Source organism: Rhinichthys klamathensis, unplaced genomic scaffold (assembly GCF_029890125.1).
Source record: "Rhinichthys klamathensis goyatoka isolate OS25496 unplaced genomic scaffold, OSU_Roscu_1.1 h1tg000209l_1, whole genome shotgun sequence".
NCBI lineage: Eukaryota > Metazoa > Chordata > Actinopteri > Cypriniformes > Leuciscidae > Rhinichthys > Rhinichthys klamathensis.
This window is the reverse complement of record NW_026606734.1, coordinates 744898-771496: the sequence shown is the minus strand read 5'-3', so window position 1 is coordinate 771496 and position 26599 is coordinate 744898. Positions and strand designations below refer to the sequence as shown.

The 26599-nt window shown below is 37.4% G+C and overlaps 1 protein-coding gene across 1 annotated transcript in view; it reads left to right on the top strand.

Annotated features, from left to right (window-relative positions):
• The first annotated feature begins 731 nt into the window (after window positions 1-731).
• Window positions 732-26599, top strand: part of acvr2ba (activin A receptor type 2Ba) — a 59140-nt gene continuing 33272 nt past the window's right edge. The window contains exon 1 of the mRNA XM_056263629.1: window positions 732-1189. Within this exon, the coding sequence (XP_056119604.1) occupies window positions 1138-1189 (52 nt within the window). The 5' untranslated portion in view covers window positions 732-1137. The remainder of the gene's footprint in view (window positions 1190-26599) is intronic.

Below are 26599 nucleotides of genomic sequence, written 5' to 3'. Positions count from 1 at the left end.
AGAGCATTACATTCTGTGATTATTAAAGCTCCAGATATTTCATTTTTAATATTAAACTCTAGGCACTTTGCCCAGTTTAATTTTGAGATTATTATCTTGAAATATGATCTTACGTTCTCTATTAATGTAACAGCAATATGATTTAGCTGCTTTGTTGTTCTTTTATGTTTAATTGTATACTATTTATCAGTTATTTTTATTTATTTGCCAATTTAGTTTGGAATTATGCTTCCAAAGGGCATTAGTTTTATCTCAGTAACTAATGTTCAGGTGAATCAATCAATTCACCCCAAATCAAAACAGTAAGAAATTTTGCAAGACAAAAATAAAGCACTTTCCTGTTCATATTCGCACCAAAATACCGCAGTGTTGGCCTTTAAAACAGGCGTGACGAGCAGTATGTGTGTGTATATTGTGTAGCCTCAGCATATGGACTCAAAGGCTTTGCATTTCTCTCTTTGTGTTTCAACATCCGGGTTTTCCTGCTGCGAAATTCCCAATCCTACTACGGAGAGGCCCGGCTCCTGAATATTAATTAGACCTTGATGACGTTTCTCGCCAACATTCCAAGAGCGTCCAGTCATGTGATTGATTAATATTCATGAGCCAGGGATTCTCAGCAGGCTCAGCCAATGAGGGAGCGCTGCTGGACGAGCGTCACGGTGCGTAGTTAATATTCATGAGCCGAGCCTTCGACTTAGTAGAACTGGAAAATTGGTTTCCCTGCTGGCTGTGTTTCGCTCTCCGAAGCCATTTTGGACTCAGTTCAGTTTCGTGCATGTCAGAATCGGACCCTGTCCAGCCATTCTCACTCTGAACAGGAGAAGCTTCACACACGGACTGGCTTTTGGGTGGAAATCACTCATTGTTTCATGCTGGAAGGCGTTTCTGTTGGAATAGCCGCTTTTCCTGATGGATTTCTGCATATGTTAAAGTTTGATTGGGTGGACATCAGGCCGACGGTCACTCGGGCTCGTGTGTGTGTGTGTGTGTGAGAGAGAGGGAGAGAGAGAGAGAGAGTGTGTGAGTGTGTGCATGAATGTGTGTGTGTGTTTCCACCGATCGTTTTAAATGTGTGCAAAGCAGAAGACACTAAAAAGGAGAAAACCTGGGGTGTTTTTGTGCCAGTAGAGGAATATGTTCGCTTCCTGGCTGACTTTTGCACTTCTTCTGGGAACTTTTTGTGCAGGTAAGCGCTCATTTATTCTTCTGACAAGACTTGGGTGAGATTTGCATGAATGCAGTTCTTACTTTCTCTAAACCATGCATTGGACATTTATTGCTAAAGCGCTTCTGTCGTTGTATTTGCATTAGGAAACCTGTTTGAGTTCCATCAGCGTTTGATGAAAAATTATAGTAGTGACAGATAATGTATCTCCGTTTTAGTGGTCGCATTCATTCATAACTACAAATACTACTCACTGTCCTTAACAATAACACAAGGACAGCCAACTCAGTCCAAGGATTTATAATACTTGTTACATAGTTGCATTTATGAATCAAGTGCATGCACGGTCATATTGGTGTAAATGATTTTTGCATCCATGTTAAATATGGATGGGATAGTGCGTGCTTTTATAGTGAGTGTAGTGATTTGTGGTAGTGTTCCTCAACCCATCCCACAGAAAGTCCTCTGAATGCAGTAAATGTGTGTTTGGCTGCTTCTGGACTGTGGCTTTGTTGTGTTGTGTTGGAGGGTTTGGGGGGAGGGGTGGATCTATACAGCTCAATATCATGCTGAATTCACATTAAATAACATCTAACATCACAGTGCACTTTAATAAACGATCTCAGATGAAATATATATATACGGATGCATTGTTTTCATTTCAGGGACAGATTTCCCAGTGTTTTACCTCCAGGAATGGCCTTGTTGGGTAAATACTGGGAATTTTGGAAGAAGAAAAAAACTTAGTTTATATATTGAGGTTTTGTGCCTCAGATTCAGTGTTATTATTATTTTTTATTAATATTGGAAACCTGTAGTAGCTTTTAATTGTTTTAGTTTTCATGTTAATTTCTAGTAATTTTATTATTTTTATAATTTTATTATGTGGTTTAGTCATTTTGTAAAGTATTTTGCTCTTTAAGTTTAATTTATTTTTTAATTAATTCTAGTCTTAGTTTAGTTTTATTTGATTTATTTCCAGTTAATCATTTTATGGTTCAACTTATTTCAGTTTATTACCAGGCAACATTTCTAAGTTTCATTTGGTTTTCCCCTAGTAATTCTATTTTATTCTATTTCAGCTTTATTCCAATTAAGATAAATGCTTGAATAGTTTTAGTTGACGATAATAACCCTGCTCTGAAGTTTCTGTTTCGTGAACATGAGTGTTTGAGTTCCCTGTTGAACAGACCAGCATATGTTGTGTCGTGTTCATAACTAGCTTAACCCACAAGCCTCCTGGTTTAGCAGACAGACAACACCTGGGCTCTTTCTGGTTGTTGTTTTTCCTCCAAAAGCAACTTTGGTATACGCTTCATACTCATAGAGTGAAAAGACACAAGAAGTTGTTAGAAATTTAGGTAAAAAGCAACTTGAGACGTGCATTCAAACGTCACATGATGCGTGTTTTTGGTTCAATAGAAGTTGGTCTTCAAGGATGTTTATTGTCTTCTATGGAGACTCACATGACAGAAGAAAGTTGGTGTTTTGTAGCTGTTTTACCCGGAACAGAAAATGTTCTTGCATTGGTTTAAATGAGATCCAGTAGATATGCTGGTGAATCTCACAAAACCTGTCTAAAACTTGTCCAACTTCGATGAATCGCTTGTTGTATTCCTGATTTGTAAGTCGCTTTGGATAAATCCGTCTGCTAAATGAATATGCAACACATTTCCCCCTAAAATTCTCATTAATATCATGCTGTATGCATTGTAATGCAGAATATGTGGCTGATATTTTATATTTTTTAATTAAATAAAAACATTTTCTATGGACAGAATGATTTTCATTATCCTATTACACTGTAAAAATTACTTTTCAAAGTTGTAAATAAAAAAGTTTGACAAGAAAATACTATTTCAGTCTTTCTAGTTCAAGCGTTACTTGTCATTTATTTGTTAAATTTGCTATCAGTTTCAGAGTGAAAATCGATTCAAAGTAAATCCTACACCATTGTATAGAAATAAGAATAGAATAGAAATAAAACATTACAATCATTAGAATTTTGGTTAAATTATCTTGTAAATAGTTACAATGCAAACAATCCTATTATCCCTTAATTTTCTTAATGCAAAATATAATTTCTTGATTGTTCCATCTGATTTCTTGGTGAAATGTGTCCCTGGTGTGTCTTTCTGTCATTGTTCAATGCTTTTTGCGATGCCGCGAGGGCTCATAAAGCCTGATGTTTTGTGTGTGTGTGTGTGTTGTGTAATAGTCTTTGCGTAGAGCATTCCAAGATTCCCCTGGCTGAGCAGAGGGTGCCGTAAAAAGAAAAGCAGGGCGGTGTGGCTTTTAAACACCCTTCTATTGGAGGAAACAAATGACTCTTGATGCTCCGTTTACTGCTCATATCTGCTTGAGTTTTGGGATGGGTTGTCAGTTTCCATCCGTGTGTTTCTGCTGAACGGTTCCCCTCGGATGGCCGCTGCATTACTGACCGCGAGATTCTTGTATGTGGTGTGTGTGTGTCGGGTTTGTTCAAAGGATTGACCACATGGTTGGACGGGGGGAGGGTGAAGTGAAATTCCTCTCTGGACTGAAATGGCCACCATATAGTCCATCAGCACTCCAATCAGAGGAGCTGTAGAACTGCCATGGGATCATCCAGAGGGACATACGGTGGTTTGCATGTTGCGTTATGGATGCAAGCTGTGGCGCATGGGTGGGGGGGCTAGTTTAGAGAGAGAGAGAGAGAGAGTGTGTGAGAAATGGGGGATGGGTCGCCTGAAGCAAGAACTGGGATTTAAAGCAACAGTATGTGTTTTTCTTGTGGTCTTTACCAAGTCAATCAACACTACACTGGAAAGAAATTTGGTGTAAAAACAGCTTTCACTCAGAAATGAGTAAATATCGCAAACATTTACAAAGAAACTGCAAGTAACACATTGAACGTGAAATTTTGATTAAAAAAACTGAAATGGTATTTTCTTATAAAACACACTCCAAAAATGTTTGTTTTATTATACAAAGACAAATTGGCATAGGATTTATTTTGAATACAATTTTACTAAGTAAACTACTAAGTAAAATTTTGGAGAAAAAAACGTGTTTTACAGTGTAGTACTGCTGCGCACGTAGTCATGTGATGTTTCCTCCAACACTGAGCATTGTGTGTGCTTCGTGAAATCATGTCTTGTTGAGGATAAGTGTGTAGTTTTTGCCTGGTGTACAAATAAATGGGTAAATAGATTAACTTTTACATATTGTGGCGTTGACATGTAGGAAATGTTGGTGTAGGTTATCCTTTGAAACAATTTTCACTGGTAAATTTCACAAATAATTATTAAATTATTACAAATAACAACTTAGATTTTCTGCAAAGCTTCTTTGAAACAATGTGTTTTGCAAAAATGCATCATTTAAGTAAATTTGACTAGATTTGAATTACAAAGAAATGGCAAGTAACCCATTAAAATTTTGAAGTAGAAAGAGTGAAGTATTGAAAAATGAACAATCAAGAAGTACTTGAATAATCTTATAGTTTACAACTTTGAAAAATCTTTTTTTTTTTACATGCATAAGTAGTTTGTAAACATTCATGTTATCCTGTGGAGAACAGCAGTAACGCAAGCAATGGCTTTGATTAATGTGCACACAGAGGTTGGGGTTGATATGAATATACTTGGGGTTGGGGTTGATATATCAGATAAGGACCCTGCGAATGAGGTTGTAAGTTGTTTTTATGGAATTTAATCCCAAACTGTCTGAAATGAAGTGTTGATCCCTCAGGAATATTCTGTTGAGCTTCTTACGAATTAATGTCCAGAAACCTGTTTGTCTCATGAGTGTTTTTCAAGATTTGTTTTGACAGTCAGTCATCACATTTTTATAGCGCTAGAACGTTTATATTTAGTAGGCCTGTAGCGGCGCGTCGATGACGTCGACGCTTCGACGTCAAAAATTCGTCGACGTCATATTTTTTTGTCGACGCTTCTTTATTTATTTATGTATTTATTTTTTTGCACCGTTCCCGGCGGTACAGCACACGTGGGAGACCGAAACATTGCAGAATCGAGGACGAAACAGCAACCTCTTCACAGAATTCACAACAAAGCCATGCAAAAGTCCCAACAAAAGAAAAAGTCCTAAAAAACCCCAGCTCGCACTAAATCATCGAAGGTATGGGAATACTTCAAATTTAGTCCCAAACGTAAAGGTGTCGTTATTTGCGCTCTTTGTCAAATGGAGTTGACATCCCAAGTCTCCCGCATAGTGATAGCGGCTCCCTGATGACCGCAAATTAGTTAAAATCTCCCGGAATCTAGAGCTCGCGAGCTCCAAACCGTGTAGCGCGCGGCAGCGAGGGAGAGAGCGAGAGACCTTGCGCGTGTGTGTGCAAATGTGCGTGTGTGCCTTATGAAGCGCATGTAAACCCCACCCCCGTCAACAAAACCGAAAAATCAGTCCGGATGTTTTTTATGAGCACTGAAAACATTTAAATGAGCACCACATCCAAGTGTGATAGGGCTCATTTGAGTAGACTACCAAACATTTTACAGTGTAGATACTCTGTAAGAACCAGATCAAAATTGTTGTGCATTGAATGTGCACTCCTGCAATTTCCATGTTACAAAAAAGAATCGTTCAATTAGTCGTTAGATTAGTCGACTAATCGATAAAATAATCGACAGACTAATCGTTTAATTAATAATCGTTTACCCCAGCCCTAATATTTATCCTACATACACATATGACATATGTTCCAGTTTATAGGAAGAAATGTGAATTTAAACTCATGTTGGCCCAAATGAATTTGTCCAAATTTCATATTGAACAATATTGATGGAATGTTAGGAATTCTGTTACTTACAGAAAATGGATCATGTTGCATTGAAGTTTTCTTGCATAATTTTTACTGTGTAGAGTAAAATTGAGTATTGCGTTTAAATATGCACTCTTGAATCTAGGCTTTTGTTAATTGGGAAGTGGTCATAATATCAAAGGCCAAACAATGAGCGTTTAATCCATCATCTGTCATAATTACTATTGGGAAGTTTAAGTTTTTCTTTGAGCCACAACTGTTGGAATCGTGTCAATTGAAGAAGCACAGTGGAAGTTAGCAATTGTTGAACATTAAGTTTCATTGCAAATATTTAAGGCACAGATTGTTTGAGGACGTGTTTGAGCCCGTAACATAGTTTGTGATTATGTAAAACAGCCGTATGCATGCTGAGAGAATCACATTGAGGTAGGGCCCTATGATTTCCGCGATTACGGAATCGCGGACGGAATTACGGAATTGGCAAATTAACGCGGAATCTAGTGTTAACGCGGAATTTTGTGGAATTTTACATATTTGGATTGAAATTCTGTTTTTGTGTGGGAGAAGAACGTATGTCTGGTGAAAATGCAGACCGGGGGAAGCAAATCTGGGCGACACAACCCCTCCCGTCATTTCAGCTCCAATGACGGCATCAAAACAATGAAAGCATGGCGAAGCGGCTCTCCACGACTCTGCTTTCCTCGGCGAAAAAGTTAAGAAACTCGACGCTATAAGCCCTCAGTACCGAGCCGAGCAGTTTGCACGTGACTTTTATGCAGTGTTTCCCACACATAGACTAATTCGCGGCCACAAAATCAACTCCGGCCGCCACATATTCCGTTTCGTCTCTCTAACACTCACGCGTCTCTCTCACATACACACACGCGCACACACACACACACACCGCGTCTGTCTATGAGGCGCCGGACTGGACAAAAGCGAAGCGAACTCCGCGAACGACACTGGGCGAGAGAGAGACAGAGTGTGACTTTTATTTAAACTAATATAATTTATTTTACTGGACAGTTTAAAGCTCATAACCATATTTTGTTGTTACTTGAAGAGTGCAGTACCATGTTGCATCATGCAGTATTTGTCCTGAAAAGGCTACTGAGTAAATGTCTGTAATTTAAGGTCATTCCTATTTTATTTGTATACATTTTAATCATTAACTTTAAAAGCACACTCTTTTTATGACTAAAATAACAGTAAAGGGTAAAAAAAAATGAATTCCCAAAAATTTAAACGGAAAAAACGGAATTTGGGAAAAAATAAAACGGAATTTGGGAAAAAATAAAACGGATTTCATAGGGCCCTACATTGAGGCCTTTATACAAATCTGTGTTAAACTGAACCGTATTCAAACCGTGTGTATTGAGTGCACTTCCATTAGCAATGCACTAAAAGCAAAGTCTGCTAGACCCTTGACAATCTCTCTATTGTGTTTTCCATTTACTGTGGCAGATCTTTGCGTCAGAACGTGAAATGTTATCCAAACACAAAGATGGTATGCTGGGATTTTCTCAAATTGTCCGTGATTGACTTTCGGTGTGAAGAATCGTGGAATTCCTGAATGTATTTTTCTTCTGATCCGTTGCTGAGACACCCGAAACTAAATTTGATAAGTGAAGATCAAAATGGTTGCATTCAGACAGAATATCTTCGGCTGTCTAGATTATTACCCATAATGCACTACTACACAAAGTCATTTTGGGCCACAGAAGATCAATATGAGCAATAACAAAGAGATTTATTTAAAGCATCATTCTCACTGTAGAAACCATTGGACAGCAGTTTTGCAGAAGCTTGTTCTAGGAATGATGGATCATCCTGTAACAAGATTAAACATTTGTAATGATTGATTGTGCCAGAGATTAAGCATAATCAAAATAACATTTTTGTGTGTTTAAGTCTCTAAGGTATTCTGGCATCTAAACATTGCTCTGGGATTTCAAGTCTTTGGCATTTTATCGTCGGTCCAGTGCGATTTTGTGTGATGAAGTTTAATACTAGTGTTGCAAGTTTGGTTACAGTGAGGACATTGCTGTGGCAAACAAAACTCACTACTGTGATTAATTGTGCCAGATATTTATAATCAAGTTTTTTTTTAGGTATGTTAGAACTTTTTTGTGTTGTCTGAAGTGTTTCTATGGCCAACTGCATGGTGAACTTTGTTTTTCAAGGTAAAGTGTCTCTTTTTATTCTTTTATTTAGGGACTCTCTTTTGGGAATAAAGAAAAAGCCAGCTGGCAATCATTCAGGCCTCAATTAAAATGTGTATTATTAGGTGATAATTTTTATATATTAGGTGCATGTAGTCCATAAGAATGTGACCTTTAAAGACGATAAACCTTCATTTAGCAGACGGAGAGTATAGGTGTTATTGAGTTAAAAGCAGTTTTTGTGAGGAATTCCTCTCGGATGAATCTGCGTGCTCATCTTCCTCTCCATCACGTGTCGTCGTTCTCTGAGGGACGTTTTCAGGGTCTCGTCTTTCACTCCGAGTCCACAGAGTGTCATGTACATTTCCAGAAACGCTCTGTAATTGCAAATGAAACGCTTGCTTGGCAAGTCTTGGATAATTTCCCAGGTTTGTTATTGTTGCACATCCAATTCTATTATTTTCTGAAATGAGGCAACCGTGTTTGAAGAGAGCGAGTCTCGTGCTGCAGAGAAGTCTTGCGTTCTCGCCGTGTCGTGTGTTTATCTTCACAGATAAGGCTTATCTGGGCTCGAGCTGCATGGTCAGAACGCCGTACGTAAACACTGATATTCTGCAGGCCTTATCTCTCGCACGGGACTGTCGTACATCACATGGTGTGTGGCGCTCGTGAACACACACAGGGTTCGGTTTAGCTCTGGGGTTGTTCAGCTCAGATATTCCACGAAATTATTGGTCTACGAATGTTTACAGTGCGACGACATGCTAATAGACTATTACAGTTCCTCACGTACTGAACACTAAATCTGCATGTGGGGTAGGGCGGTTGGAGCGAATACCGAAATTCAAATATAATTCGAATATTTAAAAAATCGATACTATTCGAATGCTGAAGTTACAATTCGAATATTGCTTTATGTATATTTAAAAAAAAATTAATGCAATCTTGCCTTTCTCGGCACCTCGGCTTACACGCATGTGAAAATGAAATGCTTTTGTTTCGTCTGATGAACAATATAAAGTTTTTGAATCGTAACACAATTGTGCACGTTATCCACATCAAAAATGGTAAATGTTTAAAAAAGCGACGTAAAAAAGCGCCCGCGAAGCTTTCAGGATTTTTGGTGGTGTTTTCGCGGAGATATTAGCCGAAAACCATCGAAAGCGCTTCAACCATATTCAGCACGAATAAAATGTTTATTGCAATGTTAGATGTCCCTCTAGAGGACAGAACGTGTAACAACAACCACATGCTATAGTGGCATTGGCGATCCATAAGCCTGAGTAATGTCGTAAATAGTAATAATAGGATGAATTTGAGCATATAATATTCAAATATTATTTGAATATTAAATAAAATAAGGAAATTGAATTTGAATAGTATTGTAGAGGAAGATTGACAGCCCTAATGTGGGGGTTATATTACAATTATAGATTAAAGGTGCTCTAAGCGATGTCGGGTGACGTCACTTCTTGTTAACGTTTAAAGTATTGTCAAACAAAATGGAGGCTAGCTCGACCCTCCCTCCTCCTCATCCGCGCACTAACCCCCCAACCCCCAGATCCTTCTAGTCGGTGATTGGCTGGAACTGTTTGTTTTGTTTCGTGGGGCGGGTTGGCCCAGTTTGTTGCTGTTTGTGGAGCCTGGGCTGTCTACAGAGACCCCGTTTCTTTACAGTGTGTTCAGGGGACCGGCAGCTAGCGGATAGTAAGGAGATGTTTGCTGTATGTGACAAAAATGTTTTGGCCTAAAAACGCTAGCCGCTCTGCTGAAAACGCCTAGCTGTGGGCGCTTGAGCGTTTTGGCAGCGCAGCGTTTTTTCAGTTGAGACGTTTTGTTGCTATGATACAGAATATCCGCAGCACAGTTTTCTTTTCGCAGATAATTTGTTTCATACTAAAAATTAATTTTTCATCCATTTTGTTCGGTTAGCTCTGCTGGTTGATGTCGTTGTACAGAAAGAATGTTGTGGCAGTTGGTCGGTGTGGCATTAGCCCCGCCCCTCCTCCACTGTGATTCGACGGCTGGGTAAAAAGTGACAGTGATGAGCGCTGCGTTTTACCCAAAGTTCAACATTCTTCAACTCTCGACGACCAGTATAAAACGCCGAGCGCTTCAGCGTGGAAAAACCACTCAGCGCCTCGTTACGCTCACTCCCATTGAAAAACGCGGCGCTCCCATTGAAAACAATTAAAAAAATACGCCAGGCGTGTGAAAAAAACGCTTTGGTGGACACACGGCCTTAGAGCACCTTGTATTAGAATGTTTATATATAAATATTCTAATGTATTTAATAAATGCGCATGCAAGTTCCTTTAATCACGTGAGTGAGTCATTGAAATATTAATTCAACCGATTTTAGCTCAAATGAATTAAATATTTAACATTTAGTCAGAAATTCTTGTAATAAATTGTTATTTTATTTGTCTATTCAGAATCGTGATCTCTATTTTAAACGAAAATCATGATTCTCTATTTATCCAGAATTGTGCAACTAGTTCCAGTGTTTTCTTTATTATATTTCCTCTATTTGTAAGGCGAAGGTTAGAACGTTCTCAGGTGTTGGTCTGTTATCGGTTTAGTTGTTGTGTGTGTGTGTGTGTGTCTCTTCACTTCACCCTGACATGGAGCTGATGTCTCAATGGCTGCGTCGTCGCGACTGACCTTGTTTGTCGCAGAAGTTTCTTTTACTCGCAGAGAAAAGCCTAGTGAGGGAGGCCGGGTCGCGGCGGCTTCATTCAGCAGCGATTGATGGCTCTTACGCTCCGCTCTGCTGAGAAGCAAGCAGTCTGGGTGTGTGTGTGTGTGTGTGTGTGTCTGTCTGTGTATTTGTGTCCCTTTCCCTGTGTGTTTGTTTCTTGCCTTTGGAAGGCATTTGTCGCGGGGCCGGGGCCCGTCTGCTTTGTGTGTGTGTGTGTGTGTGTGTGTGTCAGGGCTGTTTGTTGAGATCCGTCCTCATGCTGAGCTCTCGCTGCGCTGGACACACGGGGAACGGGAACTGAGTTTGTTTCTTCTTATTGATGAGATGTTTTAAGATTGCGTTGTTCTCTCATGGTAAAAGCGAGTCTGCATTTGTAGTCAACATTTGAAGTGGATCAAAAAAGTTTATCAAAGTTGTCCTAAGACAAGAACGGGTATTGTTCAAAATTGATGTGTAACTTTGATGAAGGGTTTTATCCACTTCACATGTTGACTGCTGTATTTGGCGGCAGTGAAGACGTTCAGTTTTTTAGGAAGCTTTTGTGTGTGCAGCTTTGAGTCAAGTCACATTTATTTCTATAGCGCCTTATACAATACAGATTGTTCAAAGCAGCCATACACTGTAGGGATGCACGATATATCTGCCATCATATCGGTAACGACCGATACATGATCTTTTCATATAACCGATAATGTTATCGTTATCGGCCCGATAAGAAATTTTGGCCGATATATTAAAGCGGATAAATAATGGATTATTTCCTTCAGATGCGCACTGTTCAACATGATGGTTTTAAAATGCTTGAAATATGATTGAAATCACTTCAAAAAACTTGCAGCGCAAGTCTGTCATATCGGCTATAAAATTATTATGAGAGCATTATAATTGAGTGCTTTGGACACGGCTTTTAATGGTGAGACTTGTAATCAGGCTCTCAAAAATTATATAAAACTTTGGATTTAGATTTACGTTCGTAAATGATTTTTAATAGTTTTAGTTAACAATAACAACATTATTATTTTACAATGTTAATCTTACGATGATGTGAATATTGTTAATATTTGAATGCTTTAGCCACTTTCATTCATCCCTGAGTTCACAGATGTGTGTATCTCTTCTCCGCTGTTTGCTTTCTGAAGGTAAATGATTATTTTGAGCACGTGAACACCAGAGGTGTGTGTGTGTGTGTAAAGTGTGCTTGGACCTCTACGATCACTCAAACCGGTTTGGGTTTCCAGCTGAGAGAGCGGATCCACACGCAGCCGTCTCTCCTCTCTGTGTGTGTGTGTGTGAGGAGGAATCATTATTCCGGCTCCGGGGTTTTTGAGATGGAGATGGGCAGATGTTTCCTCGCCGCTCCAGATGGAGGAATGTGTTGGATAATCCTGACTCCCAGGCTCCTCTCCTGACCTCTCCGTCTCCATCTTGACGTCCAGCTGTCGCCAGACTTCAGCTGTGGCTCTGTTCACTCCTGCCTCGAGCGCCCGTGAAAGAGAGAGTAAAAATACCTCGCGCTGGAGGAGCGTGGTCAACACACACACACACACACACTGATGTCTAGAGACGGGAAACGGAAGGAATTTCATGAAATGGTTCCGATTCCACTGAATTAGTCCGTTTCCATTATGATTGTTTTAGTACTTTCGAAGAAACACCAATTAAGAATGGATCCTTTTACAATTTAAACAAAAATGCTTTTTTTGGGCAACTATATTTACAATAAGGTTGTACTTTTTTAAAACACATGTTAATGTTTTGAAAGTTTTTTTTTTACCATTTAAATTTTTGTTTTATGGTTTTTAGTAACAATTTACAACAAGGTTTTAGATTTTAAAACACTTTTTTTTTTTTATACATTTGTTTTTATTTTATTTTTTTGTAACAACTTATCAAAGTTAAACTATTTACAATAAAGTTGTACTTTTTTAAAACACATTTTTAATGTTTTGAAAGATTTTTTACCATTTAAATTTTTGTTTTATGGTTTTTAGTAACAATTTACAACAAGGTTCTACATTTTTAAACACTTTTTTAAATACATTTGTTTTTATTTATTTTTTGTAACAACTTAAATCAAAGTTAAACATCTTTAAAACATTTTTTGTTTTTCAAAAGTTTTTAACACGTTTTTGTTTTATCTTTTTTATGAACAATTTACAGGAAGGTTGTATGTTTTTAAACACTTTGTTTTTAAACAATTAAAAAAAAAACTGTTTTTATATTTTAAACACTTAAACCCATTTTTTTGTTTTTGCTTTAGTAGCAGTTTACAACCATGTTAACCATTATTTATCATAAACATGTCAATTATTGTAACAACTTACAACAAAGGTAAATTTTAAAATCTAAGCATTTTTTATTTTATTTTAATAAAAGGTTGTTTGTTTTTGAATACGTTTTTATTTTCCGGTTTTATTTTTAAATACAGATTCAAACACTTTTTTTTTTTTTTTACAACAATTTACAATAAGTTTGAATGTTTTTAAACACAATTTTTATGTTTTTAAACATTGTTTTTCGAAAAAAAAAGAAGTTTTTTATGGTTATCAAATGGTTCATTCTTAGCTGCCGATGTTTGCTAGTCACATGTGCCTGTTGTTCCCTCTTTGGTGACTTTAATTTAGTCATTGATGGAAGTCAGATATGTGGCGTTTGTCTGTTTCGTTCGAGGCCCAGTCCTGAAACGTCGCTCCAGCCGACAGCATAATTAGCTTGTGGAGTGGAGTTTGCAGTCATTGTTGCAGTGACTCTGTGTGAGAAAGGGCGAGAGGACGCGAGACGGTGTGTGACGTGGGATCTCGGGGTGATGAAGGGCAGGCTTTTGTCATGGAAAACCCAGTCGTGACCACCTGCCGCGAGAGGCCGTCAATGACGCCCACGAGTGCGTGGGAAAGTGCTTCTTCCAGCCTCCAGAGACAATCTGCCATTTCTTTTTTTTAGCGTGACAAAATTCGATATTTTGTCTGAACTTGATGTCATTGTTAGTCAAATGTTTTGATGCTGGGTAAAAAGGGGCACAGATTGCTGCTGAAAAACTAATGGAAGTCAGGCTTAATGTGTGTTTTGTGATGAATAACTTTGACTTGACTGGCATCATCAGAACAAAAACAAATGAATTAATGTTCCCGATCTTAGTGTGAATTATTCATCTGTGTGTGTGTCATTCTAAAGTGTACATACTTTGTTTACATACATTGAATATTAGCTGTCAATTTAAAATTAGGGAATATTGTGTATAACGTATATATCGCTAAAATGTTAACGGTTTAGCTTATGAAGACATTTTTGATCATTTGCTTTTAATAACTAGGAGTATTTCCATCATTGTATTAGAAACTGTTATTTTTGTTTTTTCTAATATCAATTATTTGGTATTAATATTTTGAATTAACTGTATTTTCAATTTAAGTTTTAGAATGTTTTAGTTTTAGGTGCTTTTGTCATTTTATTAGTTATTTCTTGGCTTTCATTTATTTTATTTTGGTTTTAATTTGAGCTTAATTTAAACCAATTTCACACCAATTTGTTTTGTCTCATGAGTGGTGTTTCAGACGTTTCTGGATTGACAATTGCGGGATTGAATCTGAAAATTTGATGATGGACAGCGATATCTAATCTGATACTGTATGCTAAAATAGACACATTCTAAATAGACTATAGAATATAGAATCTAAATAGAATAGACTAAGTGATGTGTAATGTGTTATTTTATTGTTCTTCACTTTTTGTATAATTTCCATATTTGTAAATTGGTATTAGTGACGCACGATATATATCGGCCACCATATCAGCATCGTCCGATATATCATTTTTAATGTCATCGTTATCGGCCCGATAAGAAAATTTGGCTAAAATAATGGATACTTTTCTTCAGCCCTGAAATATGAATTGCTTGAAATATGATTGGAATCACTTCAAAAAAGGAAAATAAGGTTCAGTGCAACATGTGCAAGTCTGTCATATCGGCAACATAAATTTATAATCGTAACATTATAATTGTGTGATCGGCGCACGGCTTTTAATGCTGAGACTTTTGTTTTTGTAATCAGGCTCTCAAAAATTATATAACTTGGGTTCAGATTTATCAGCCAATATATCGGTTATCGGCTTTCCAAATATAAAGAATCGGCCAAAATGTTCACATCGGTGCATCCCTAATTGGTATGATAGTGTCTAAGTAAATAATGATTCAAATGTTCCTTTTGTGTTCATTTATTTAAAAAAAAGTGTTGTCACTATGTCTTATTTGTTATTAAGCTGTTCATTTTGCAGTAAACACTTTCTAACAGCAGCTGTTCTATAAAAATAGTCTCTTTTTCATTGGAGACCAAATATCGAGAGCAAATGCAAACATTTTTAGATGTATATTTATTGAATATATCTTCAAGTTTATCGCCAAAATGTAGATTGTTTTTGTCCCGTCCATTGCACTGTCAGTCATTGCAGTTATTATAATGTTTGAAAAAATGGGTTGAAATATTGGTATTGATATTGATTGAAAAAAAGTAAACTTTTAGCTTTTAAAGTCCCCCTGTGGTGAAAATCCAGCTTTTAATGTTGTTTATATGTTGTTTTTAATACGCTTTAAGACACACCATGAGTAAGTTCATAAGTCGACAGCATTGCTGAGTATTTTCTGCTTAAAACTGCAGTGAACCAAAGACAGTCTCAAAAACACGGTTTGAAATCGCTGGTGTTTCTGACGTCACAAACGACCTTGTAACCAATCAGATCAACGTGTGATCGTCAACCAGTGGATCTCTGAGCTGAGGGAGTGAGTGGAGGCGGGGCTCATTTGCATATTCATAGAACCGCGAATACTAAATGAGGCAAGGGTGTCGAGTTACATTCAAGAAATTAAGACATGACGATTTTTTTTCCAAGAAAAAAATGCTTATTTTGGTGATCAAAGATGAGTTTTAAGGGATAAAATGATGGACTACAGGGGACTTTAACTCCAAGCCCTGTCCTTGCATTAAAGTGTTGTTTCCTCCTTCACGTTTGGCTGAAGACGCAGCGCTTCACGAGTGAATGTTGAGGCACAGGAATGAGCTTATGAGCGGAGTGAGTGTGTTTTGGTGGTTGGTATAGCAGTTAATCTGCCTTTTATTCCGGAGAACTTCTCCCTTGTCTGCATGTATATCGTTCTTTATGCCATCAAAACACGTGATGAAACTCCCTCGCGAACGCGGACTCGAAATCCCTCCGTCTGTTGATATCAGGTTCTTCTTGAAGGGATTTTCAGACGCTCGAAATCAAACGCCTTCATGGCGAACTTCCTCTGGGTTTGTTTTTATGGCGATCTGGCTTGATGATGATGATTATTGCTCCTTGTGGTTTTGTGGTTGAGCTGCAGTTTCTCTCTCGCCAGTGGCTATAAATAGATTAGTGTTTGAGCATCTGAACGAGACGGAGCGTCACCAGAAGAAAAACACAAACGCTGGCGATGGAGTAAAGAGAGTTTCATTTATCTATTGTGAAGGAGTTCGCTTGTGTTGTCGTCTATCAGAACCTCTCCAAACCCGCTGAAGAGCATCTGTCGTTCCTCACACCAAAGTACACAAGTGTTTATGAAATAATAACTGAATTTGACATTTGTGCTTCTCAGCAAAGCGACTTGGAAAAGAGGAACAAAAGAAATTCCTCAACCGTATTTATACAATGCCAGGTTTATTAGACGACTGGATTAGGAGATCTTTCACATAATAATCATTTTTTGCAATAGAATATTTGTTTAGATGTTGTTTATGCACGAATAATCGTTAAAAGATCGCAATCTCGAATCAAGCACCCACACGATTTCATTTTCATTTCATTCCCATTGTATTGATTATATTGTTAGGCGACAATGTATTTTTCATTGAATCGTTCATTCAAGAGATTCGCTCAAAAATGCTGATTCGTCCGTCCAGTGATGAAACAAGTGAAGTCTTTATGAGGGAGTCATTGAATCTTTCACTCAACCCCATTTTATTTTTAAATTATTCATTCAGATTAATTTAATTAGATTGCAGCATTTTTTATTGTTGCTTATTCAGAATCGCTGGGCTGAATGGGTCACATGACCATAAATTCATCATTATTTTCCACTTTATCAAACGCCGTCTCGGTGTGGACGGAAGGTCAAATGGAGATTTTTTTTATTTTTTCAAACAAACTTATTTTTATTCCAAAACAGTGGTTTCTGAAAATGAACTAACTCTGTTTCCAACCCTTGCAAAGTTACCGAACTCAGACTTGTTGCAAGAAAAGCATACCAAAAAATACCATGGTATCACCATGTTTTTGCCTTGTATTCATTGAAGCACTTTTTATAGTACATAAATTGCTCAAATGTGAAATTCGATGAAGTCGCGTCAGATAAAAGCGTCTGCTAGAAGCATGAATGTAAATATTGTACTCAACCGGTGTGGTGTAAGAGTACATCAGGCACATGTGTGAGTGTCACTGTATGTGCTAATAGCAGAAGTGTGTGATGTGTGTTACAGTACGGTGTGGCATATGGTGGCTCATCACATCTATATGTCTGGGTCTTGTATTATCATGCAAAACATTGGTGTCTCTATTATTTGCAGGCTTTGTGGTCATCATCAGACACGGTCACATGTCTCATGCAAACGGGGTTTTGTAATGCAAAGGAATCTTCTTCTTCGGGACGTCCATGTTGGAAGATCATGAAGTATAAATGAAATCGGTTGGAAGTTAAGAGATTCTGTGTGTTGAGCTCTGGACAGATTGGGAAATATGCTTTTGGCTGTGAATCATGTTTGAATAATAATCAGTTTAGTCTTTATTCCAGAGATTCGCTGTAGATAAAGGATGAAAGGTTGAAGACCTTGATCTCCTCCAACGTTTCACTGCCGAAGAGCAATCCAAAACTTTCCCTTTTCATCATGACTCAGTTTAATGGCCAGTTACGACTCATATTGCAGATTTGTTTTAAAATGGAGGTGCTTGATGATGGATTATGAATCAGTGCTTCAGACTTCATTAAATGCAGCAATGAATGTACTAATTAAATACTGATACTGACAGTCCAACCAGCTCATAAACGGCCTTTTGTCTGCTTTAGTGGGTTAGCAAAGCATTATCAATTATTTAAAAAAAATATATATATTTTTTTTATGTTAATTTATGTATTTTAACATTATTAAATAATATTAAATATGTTATTATTTTAATAAATATTGTACTTTGTACATCATATTTTTATCTTTAAAATGTTTTTTTGTTTGTTTATTAGTTTAAATTTCAGTATTTATCATTTATATATGTATTTATTTAATTTAATATTTATCGTTTAATATAATGTATTCAAATAATGTGCATATTATATATTTATTATATTTAATTTTGTATGTGTGTGTAATTTTTTACACACACATACAAAATTGTTATTTTATTTTTTTACAATTTTTTGGAGGAGTTTAACCATTTTTGTTTATTAGTTTTTCATTTGATTTTCAGTATTTATTCATTATATTTACATATTATTTATTGAATTTAATATTTATAATTTTAATACTATGTATTAAAATAATATTATATATTTATTCTTATACTTAATATTGTATATATAAATTGCATTTATTTATTTGATATTTTCTTTCATTTTAAAGTTTTTATTTTCTATATTTCGCTTGATATTCATTCTTGTAAGTGATGCATAGAATTATCTTTTTCATTTGAATGTTTTTTGTTTTCACGTTAATTTTATTTGTTAAGGTTTTTGTAATTTCATTGTGCTTTCGTCATTTTGTAGGTTTAAAAAAATAATAATATTGCTTTTTATTTTATTACAGAAATGTTTTAATAGTTTTAGTTAGTGCTAATAAGCCTGGTTTGAGGAAATGCATTAAACACAGATTAGATTCTCCTTCAACATGATATCAAACATTAAACCTCGTAACGGCGTCAGTGAAACATCCTCTGAGAACATCAGTCATCTAGAGGGAAGAACCACTGAAGTTATAGAGGATCTCTGTAATCAGTCACGTGTGTGTGTGTGTGTGTGTGTGTGTGATTGATGGGAATCCAGCAAGTTAGAAGTAATTAGCCAGATGCCCAGTGACCTTTTCTTTCCTTAAAAAAAAAAAATCTCTCTTGAATATTGCGAGGGAAAGAATCGTCCCTGACCTGAATGTGCCTCGGTCACGCCGAGAGATTCCCGGACTCACTCCGGCTCTCACACACACTCCGGCTCTCACACACACACTCCGGCTCTCACACACACACTCCGGCTCTCACACACACCCTCCGGCTCTCACACACACACTCCGGCTCTCACACACACACTCCGGCTCTCACACACAGCGGGATAATGTCAAGCTGAAGTCCGCACGCGGATGCGCTTTAGTGGAGGCTGCTTCTGTACTTTTACACACTCTTTCATTGGTTTAAGTCTTTTCTTCTGTGTCGGATCGTGTGGTGGATGTTTGTGTGCTTCTCCTGGTTAGCCATCGAGGCTGTACTAAAAAAACCTGAAATTTATGGCAAAAAATGGCAGTTGCAAGAACTTTACCGTAAAAATAATACGGTAGCAAACGGATTAAACTTAAAATTTACAGTTGTTAAATTTACATTAAGGTTTTATTTATTAACATTATAGTTAACATGAACTAACAATGAAAAATTCTTCCAAAGCATTTATTAATATTAGTTAATTTCAGCATTTACTAATACATTATTAAAAACAAAATCTGTTAATATTATTTGCGCTAACATGAACTGCAGTTGTATTTTTTTTTATTAACTAATTATTAGTAAATAAGGCAACAATCTAAATGTATGCTTTTTGTTGTTGTTTTTTTTTACTGTAAATTAAGATGGCGTGTTCATTTTCACATCCAAAAACTGTAATCTTAACAGTATTTTACTGTAAAAAATGAAATATCGCACTGGATCTATTACAGTTTTTCACTATAGTAAGGAAACTAACAGTTAACCAGGTAACAGGTTTTTGCCGTAAAATTTTTACCATTAAAGATGGTCATTTTTACACTGCAGAGACAAAGGCCAAAATGAACTGAAGGACGGCATGTTGCTTAATATTCAGATGACGGCATGTTGAACTTGATGCAGGTGAATATAAACAGCAGTAATTAACATGTATTCGAGAACATTTTGTTGAGCACTGTAAAAAGTCTTAAAATCTTAAAAAGCCATTTGCACTTAATTTAAAAATTTATATATATATATATATATATATATATATATATATATATATATAATTTGATGTATTGAGGTTGATTCAGAGATGGTTTGACTTGAATAAAACCAGGTATTTTAGTTTTTTTTTTTTTTTTTTTTTGTGGTACAAGTGAATATAACAAAATGGTGATAAAACAACCCGATTGTTTAGTAACAGTTGCAGTGATGGCTTGTTACTGGCTGTTTTTTGGGGGGAATAAAGTCTATTGGTGAACATATAAAGATCAGAAGAAATACACTTTTTTTTATTTGTATTTTTGAGTGATTGGCTCATGGTTAAAGGCCAATTTATACTTCTGCGTCGGGTGCGCGCAGTAGGTACGGCGTAGCATACGCACAGACGCGTACCATACGCCGTACCCTTCGCCGTAACCTGACGCGCACCTCCTCAAAAATGTAACTACACGTCGCGACGACGCGGACCGCAAGATCTGTGATTGGTCGGCTTGGTAGCATCGCGTTTCCTCCTATGCATTTCCGGCGTGTTCTTCTGCACCGCCCGCCATTTTTAAATTCTAAGTACAGCGAAACTGTTAAAAAAACAAAAAATTTACCTTTTCCACCTCGATAAGCTCCAACTCCAACATGATCTGCTCTCTTTCAGTCGCCATTGCTTGTAGTAACTTAAACTCAAAACAGCCGCGAGGAATCTTCTTCTTCTTGCCGCGAGGAATCTAAACACAGTGGAACATTAAAACCCTCCGCCGCCAACTAGCGTTTCGGCGCTGTACTGCAGAGCAACGCAGACCTAAACGCAGAAGTATAAATGCTCATGACGCCGTCGCCTACGTGCGTAGCCTACGCCGTACACTACGGCGTACACTCGACGCAGAAGTATAAATTGGCCTTAACTCTTGAATATCCCTGAATGTCTCCCTCTGAATAACAGTCTGCCGCCGGAGTGAAGGGAACTCTGGAGAGCCGGTCAGACGTGTGTGATGGGATTCAGATGTGATCTCTGTGAGTGTGTTAATGGAGTCACACAGGGAGAATGCAGAGCAGTGTGTGTGTGTGTGTGTAATCCGTCTGAAACGGCAAAGACAGATGCTGCTAATTAACTTCTGCTGTCTTTTGTGCTAATGTGTGGCTGTGATGAATGGAGATATTGTTTAACTGTGAGGAATTAGGATGAGAGGCTCAGAGGTTATTAAGGGTCTCATTGTGTGTGTGTGGCTTCTGTTCTGTTTGTTGGTGCCGTCCATTCATCCTATCAATCCATCCGTCCATCCATTAATCCTTCTATCATTCCATCCATCCATCCACCCGTCTATCAATCCATGCATCCGTCCATCCCTCCGTCTATCAATCCATTCATCCATCCATCCATCTATCAATCCATCTGTCCATCCATCCGTCTATCAATCCATTCATCCATCCATCCATCTATCAATCCATCTGTCCATCCATCCGTCTATCAATCCATTCGTCCATCCATCCATCTATCAATCCATCTGTCCATCCATCCGTCTATCAATCCTTTCGTCCATCCATCCTTCTATTAATCCATCTGTCCATCCCTCCGTCTATCAATCCATTCATCCATCCATCTATCAATCCATCTGTCCATCCATCCATCTATCAATCCATCTGTCCATCCATCCGTCTATCAATCCATTCGTCCATCCATCCTTCTATCAATCCATCTGTCCATCCATCCGTCTATCAATCCATTCATCCATCCATCCATCTATCAATCCATCTGTCCATCCATCCGTCTATCAATCCATTCATCCATCCATCCTTCTATCAATCCATCTGTCCATCCATCCGTCTATCAATCCATTCATCCATCCATCCATCTATCAATCCATCTGTCCATCCATCCGTCTATCAATCCTTTCGTCCATCCATCCTTCTATCAATCCATCTGTCCATCCATCCGTCTATCAATCCTTTCGTCCATCCATCCTTCTATCAATCCATCTGTCCCTCCATCCGTCTATCAATCCTTTCGTCCATCCATCCTTCTATCAATCCATCTGTCCATCCATCCGTCTATCAATCCTTTCGTCCATCCATCCATCTATCAATCCATCTGTCCATCCATCCATCCATCTATCAATCCATCTGTCCATCCATCCATCCTTCTATCAATCCATCTGTCCATCCATCCGTCTATCAATCCTTTCGTCCATCCATCCTTCTATCAATCCATCTGTCCATCCATCCGTCTATCAATCCATGTATCCGTCTATCCATCCATCCGTCTATCCATCCATCCGTTCGTCCATCAATCACTCCTGAGGAAGACTCTGAGTACTAGCAGCGCTCGTATAATGATGGTTGTGTGTCTGTTTGCTGTAAATTCCCCATGTTTCGTAAATCAAACCGAAGTGACTTTAGTTGCGTCAGAGCAAGAGATGTGTGTTTAATCTGAGGATCTTGAGTAGTTTGAGTCTGCCGTCTTCCCCCTCCCGGTTTGACCCTCTGGATTCAGCAGCGTTGCTAATTGGGATATTTCCGTCCTTCTGTCAGCTAGTAGTTATTCTGCTGGAGCTCCTACACGTCCAGCACAGAAGCAGAAGAGCTGAACTCTGAGTGTTTGGACGAGAGTTCAGGTGAAGCGTCTGCCAAAAACAGCCCAGTGTCTCTGCTGGGACCCGTCCCGCCCGAGGGACTCAACGCTGAGGCTAAGATAAGCAAATACACCCGAACCAGAGCTGGCAGAGGCTCGATGATGACATGTGTTCATAAGCCGAGGGAAGGTGTGTGTGTTTCTCTAGTTCATCGCTGGATTCACTTCTGAAGGGATTCCTAGTCTCGTTCGGTTCTGCAAGCTTATATCGAGGAGTTGCTTTACGGCTACAGTTTGTTCTTGTTTTTGTTTTGTAACACTTTACAATAAGGTCTCGTTTGTTAACATTAGTTAATGCATTAGCTAACTGTGAATTTAATTTCTACAGCATTTATTAATCTTTGGTAATGTTAATGCAAATATATTTGTTCATTATGTTAGTTTACAGTGCATTAACTAATGTTCACAAATATAACTTTTTGTTTTAATAATGTATTATTAAATGTTGAAATTTACCTTAACCAAGATTAATTAGTGCTGGAGAAGTATTGATTATTGTTAACTAATGAAAAACATCTTTTCAACTTTTTTGTAGGGCTTCTTGATTATGGCAAAAATCATAATCCATTGTTTTTGGTCAATATTGAAATCACGGTTATTTAACACTATTATTGGGGAGCGATATGATCAATTATTTCACAATATGAGTCATTTTAAATATCAGTAAAACTTTTCACTTAAACTAATACTAGGTGAACTAATGTAAGAAAAAGATCCTCAAAACAATTACATAAGAGTAAACAATCAGCAATACAATAAGAACAAAGAAACCAATTATAAACAAAACAGACAAATAAATACAACAGAACTAAAATACAAATGAAATAAACAGTTTTAAGTTTTTCAGGAATATGTGCTAATAGTGGTATTCATAAGTAATAGCCCACAGCAAAACATTGAATAATTAAATGTAAAATAATAACACTGTATAGTCTTACAGCACACATTAAATATAGATTAATCCTTATTAAAGCTATAGTTATTCAGTCGAGATCAGCGAGTGATTTTCATTGGTCATTTGTTGTTTGATTATGATTAATGACGGACTGCAGTAGATTTCATAAATCGGATGCCCATAGTTTCTGATGTGTAGATCTTGTGTGTTTATTTATTCTGGTGTCAGAACGAGTTCTTCTGGAGCTTTGAGTCGGAGAGACTGCAATGATTGATTAACGAAATTCACTTTATTCAACTTTATTTTGTGATTGCATGACGTTCACATTGGAATTTTGGTTCTTTGTCGTCCATTAGTTTCAGTGTTACAACTTCCAATGTTATTGTGAACTCTTATCTCAAATGGAAAATAATGGGTCTTTAAAGGATTAGTTCACCTCAAAATGAAAATTTCCTAATAATTTATTCACTCACCCCAATGCCATCCAAGATATCCATGTCTTTCTCTCCTCAGTGGAAGAGAAAATACGTTTCTGAGGAAAACATTTCTGGATTTTTCTCCGAATAATGGACTTCAATGGACACCAACGTTTTGAAGTCCAAATCAATGCAGTTTCAAAGGTTTGTGAAGAGCTTTATTCGAAGAAAAATCCAGAAATGTTTTCCTCAAAAAACGTATTCATTCATTAATAACTTCCTCAGTGGAAGAGAAAATACGTTTTTGAGGAAAACATTTCTAGATTTTTCTTCGAATAATGGACCTTTCAATGTGATGCCGTAGTTCCCGGCGCGTTGCAGATCAGCTCAATCCGAACAATTATAGTTAAAAAGTATATTTTTTTGTTTTTGTTGAAAATGACCAATCGTTTGGCTGGATAAGACCGTTCCTCAGCTGATCGAGCCGGTTGAAGCTCTTCACAAACCTTTGAAACTGCATTGATTTGGACTTCAAAACGTTGGTGTCCATTGAAGTCCATTATTCAAAGAAAAATCCAGAAATGTTTTCCTCAGAAACGTATTTTCTCTTCCACTGAGTAGAGAAAGACATGGATATCTTGGATGGCATTGGGGTGAGTGAATAAATTATTAGGAAATTTTCATTTTGAGGTGAACTAATCCTTTAAAGACCCATTATTTTCCATTTGAGATAAGAGTTCACAATAACATTGGAAGTTGTAACACTGAAACTAATGGACGACAAAGAACCAAAATTCCAATGTGAACGTCATGCAATCACAAAATAAAGTTGAATAAAGTGATTTTCGTTAATCAATCATTGCAGTCTCTCCGACTCAAAGCTCCAGAAGAACTCGTTCTGACACCAGAATAAATAAACACACAAGATCTACACATCAGAAACTATGGGCATCCGATTTATGAAATCTACTGCAGTCCGTCATTAATCATAATCAAACAACAAATGACCAATGAAAATCACTCGCTGATCTCGACTGAATAACTATAGCTTTAATAAGGATTAATCTATATTTAATGTGTGCTGTAAGACTATACAGTGTTATTATTAGGACATTTTCATTTTGAGGTGAACTAATTCTTTAATGCAAAATGTCTTCCCTTTGACCTCTCCCTGAACTGTCGAGTGGAGTCGTGCTGTTCACACACACACACACACACACACACACACACACACACACACACACACACACACACACACACACACACACACACACACACACACACACACACACACCGAGACGGTTCAGGACACACATCGCTTCTCTCTGATCCCACAGATGCTCATTTACGATCCGTCTCACGATCCCACGTCCCTGTGTGTGTCTGTGTGTGTCTGTGTGTGTCTGTGTGTTTCTCTCTGCCAAGCTCTTACTCTGAGCACTCGTGGGAGTTTCCTCTTCACAGCCGGTTCATCAGCGCCGCGCTTCATCCCAAAACACACACGCGACGTGCCTTAAAACACTCTGACCAAAATAACGTGTGGGGTTTTGGAACGGAGCCGGTGTCTCTCTCCACAGCTTTCCTCTCTTCCCTGAGGAGCGATTAAATGCTTTCAAACTCTTGTTTTTTAGATAAAGTGCTGCTTGTGTATTTTTATCTAATTTGTTTGAGAGTGTAAACAGTTTGCCTCGTGTGGGAATAATACACAGTGATGAGGTGAAACTGTTTCTAAATATATCAGGTGTTGTGAGATCATTCCCACAAACTCTTTAGTGAAATGCCTTTTGAGGATTAAATCATTCACTTAGTAATTTTATCTCACAGAAGTTATAAAAACGGAGACGTCATAGAAATCGTTTTAACTGACGTCAGTGATATTGGATCTTTTCAGAAATCAAACATGTATTACAGTTTTCATCTGTCCGTAAAATCATTTATTCTGATGGAGTGATTTAAAGGTTCAGATGATGATGAGATTTTCAAAAGACTCTTGCATGTAAATTAATTGAAATATTTCGATATTTAAAGGGAACAGAGAACTGAATGTCTCTTCATTTTTCCTTTACGTTGACGAAATGTCCTTGTATATTTAGACATGTACTGGTTGGTTTGGGTCATGTTTAAAAAAAAAAAAAAAAAAAAAAGTTTATTCTGCAAGGATGCTTTATATTGATCAAACGTGACGGTTAAGACATTTATAATGTTGCAAATGTCACAAATAAATGCTGTTCTTTTGAACTTTTCTATTCATCAATAAATCCTGGAACATAAAATGTATCATAAGTGTTTCTTGAGCATCAGATCATCATATTAGAGTGATTTCTGAAGGATCATGTGACACTGAAGACTGGAGTAATGATGCTGAAAATACAGCTTTGATCACAGGAATAAATTACACTTTACTGTATATTCACATAGAAAACAGATGATTTACATTGTAAAAAATATTTCACATTTTTTACTGTGTTTTTCATCAAATAAATGCAACGTTGGTGAGCATATAAGAGACTTTTTTCAAAAACCTCAACTTTTTGTGTGTTTTGTCAGTGAAAAATGCCATCCAGAACTCCTAATGAACATGTGATGGAGTTCATCATGTAATCTATATAAAACTTCAGACTGCTGGTTGTGTGTAGGAGACGGACCCGCGGCTGTCGAGATGCAATGAACCCGATACACCCGTCACTGTTAGTTAGTTCGTCTCATC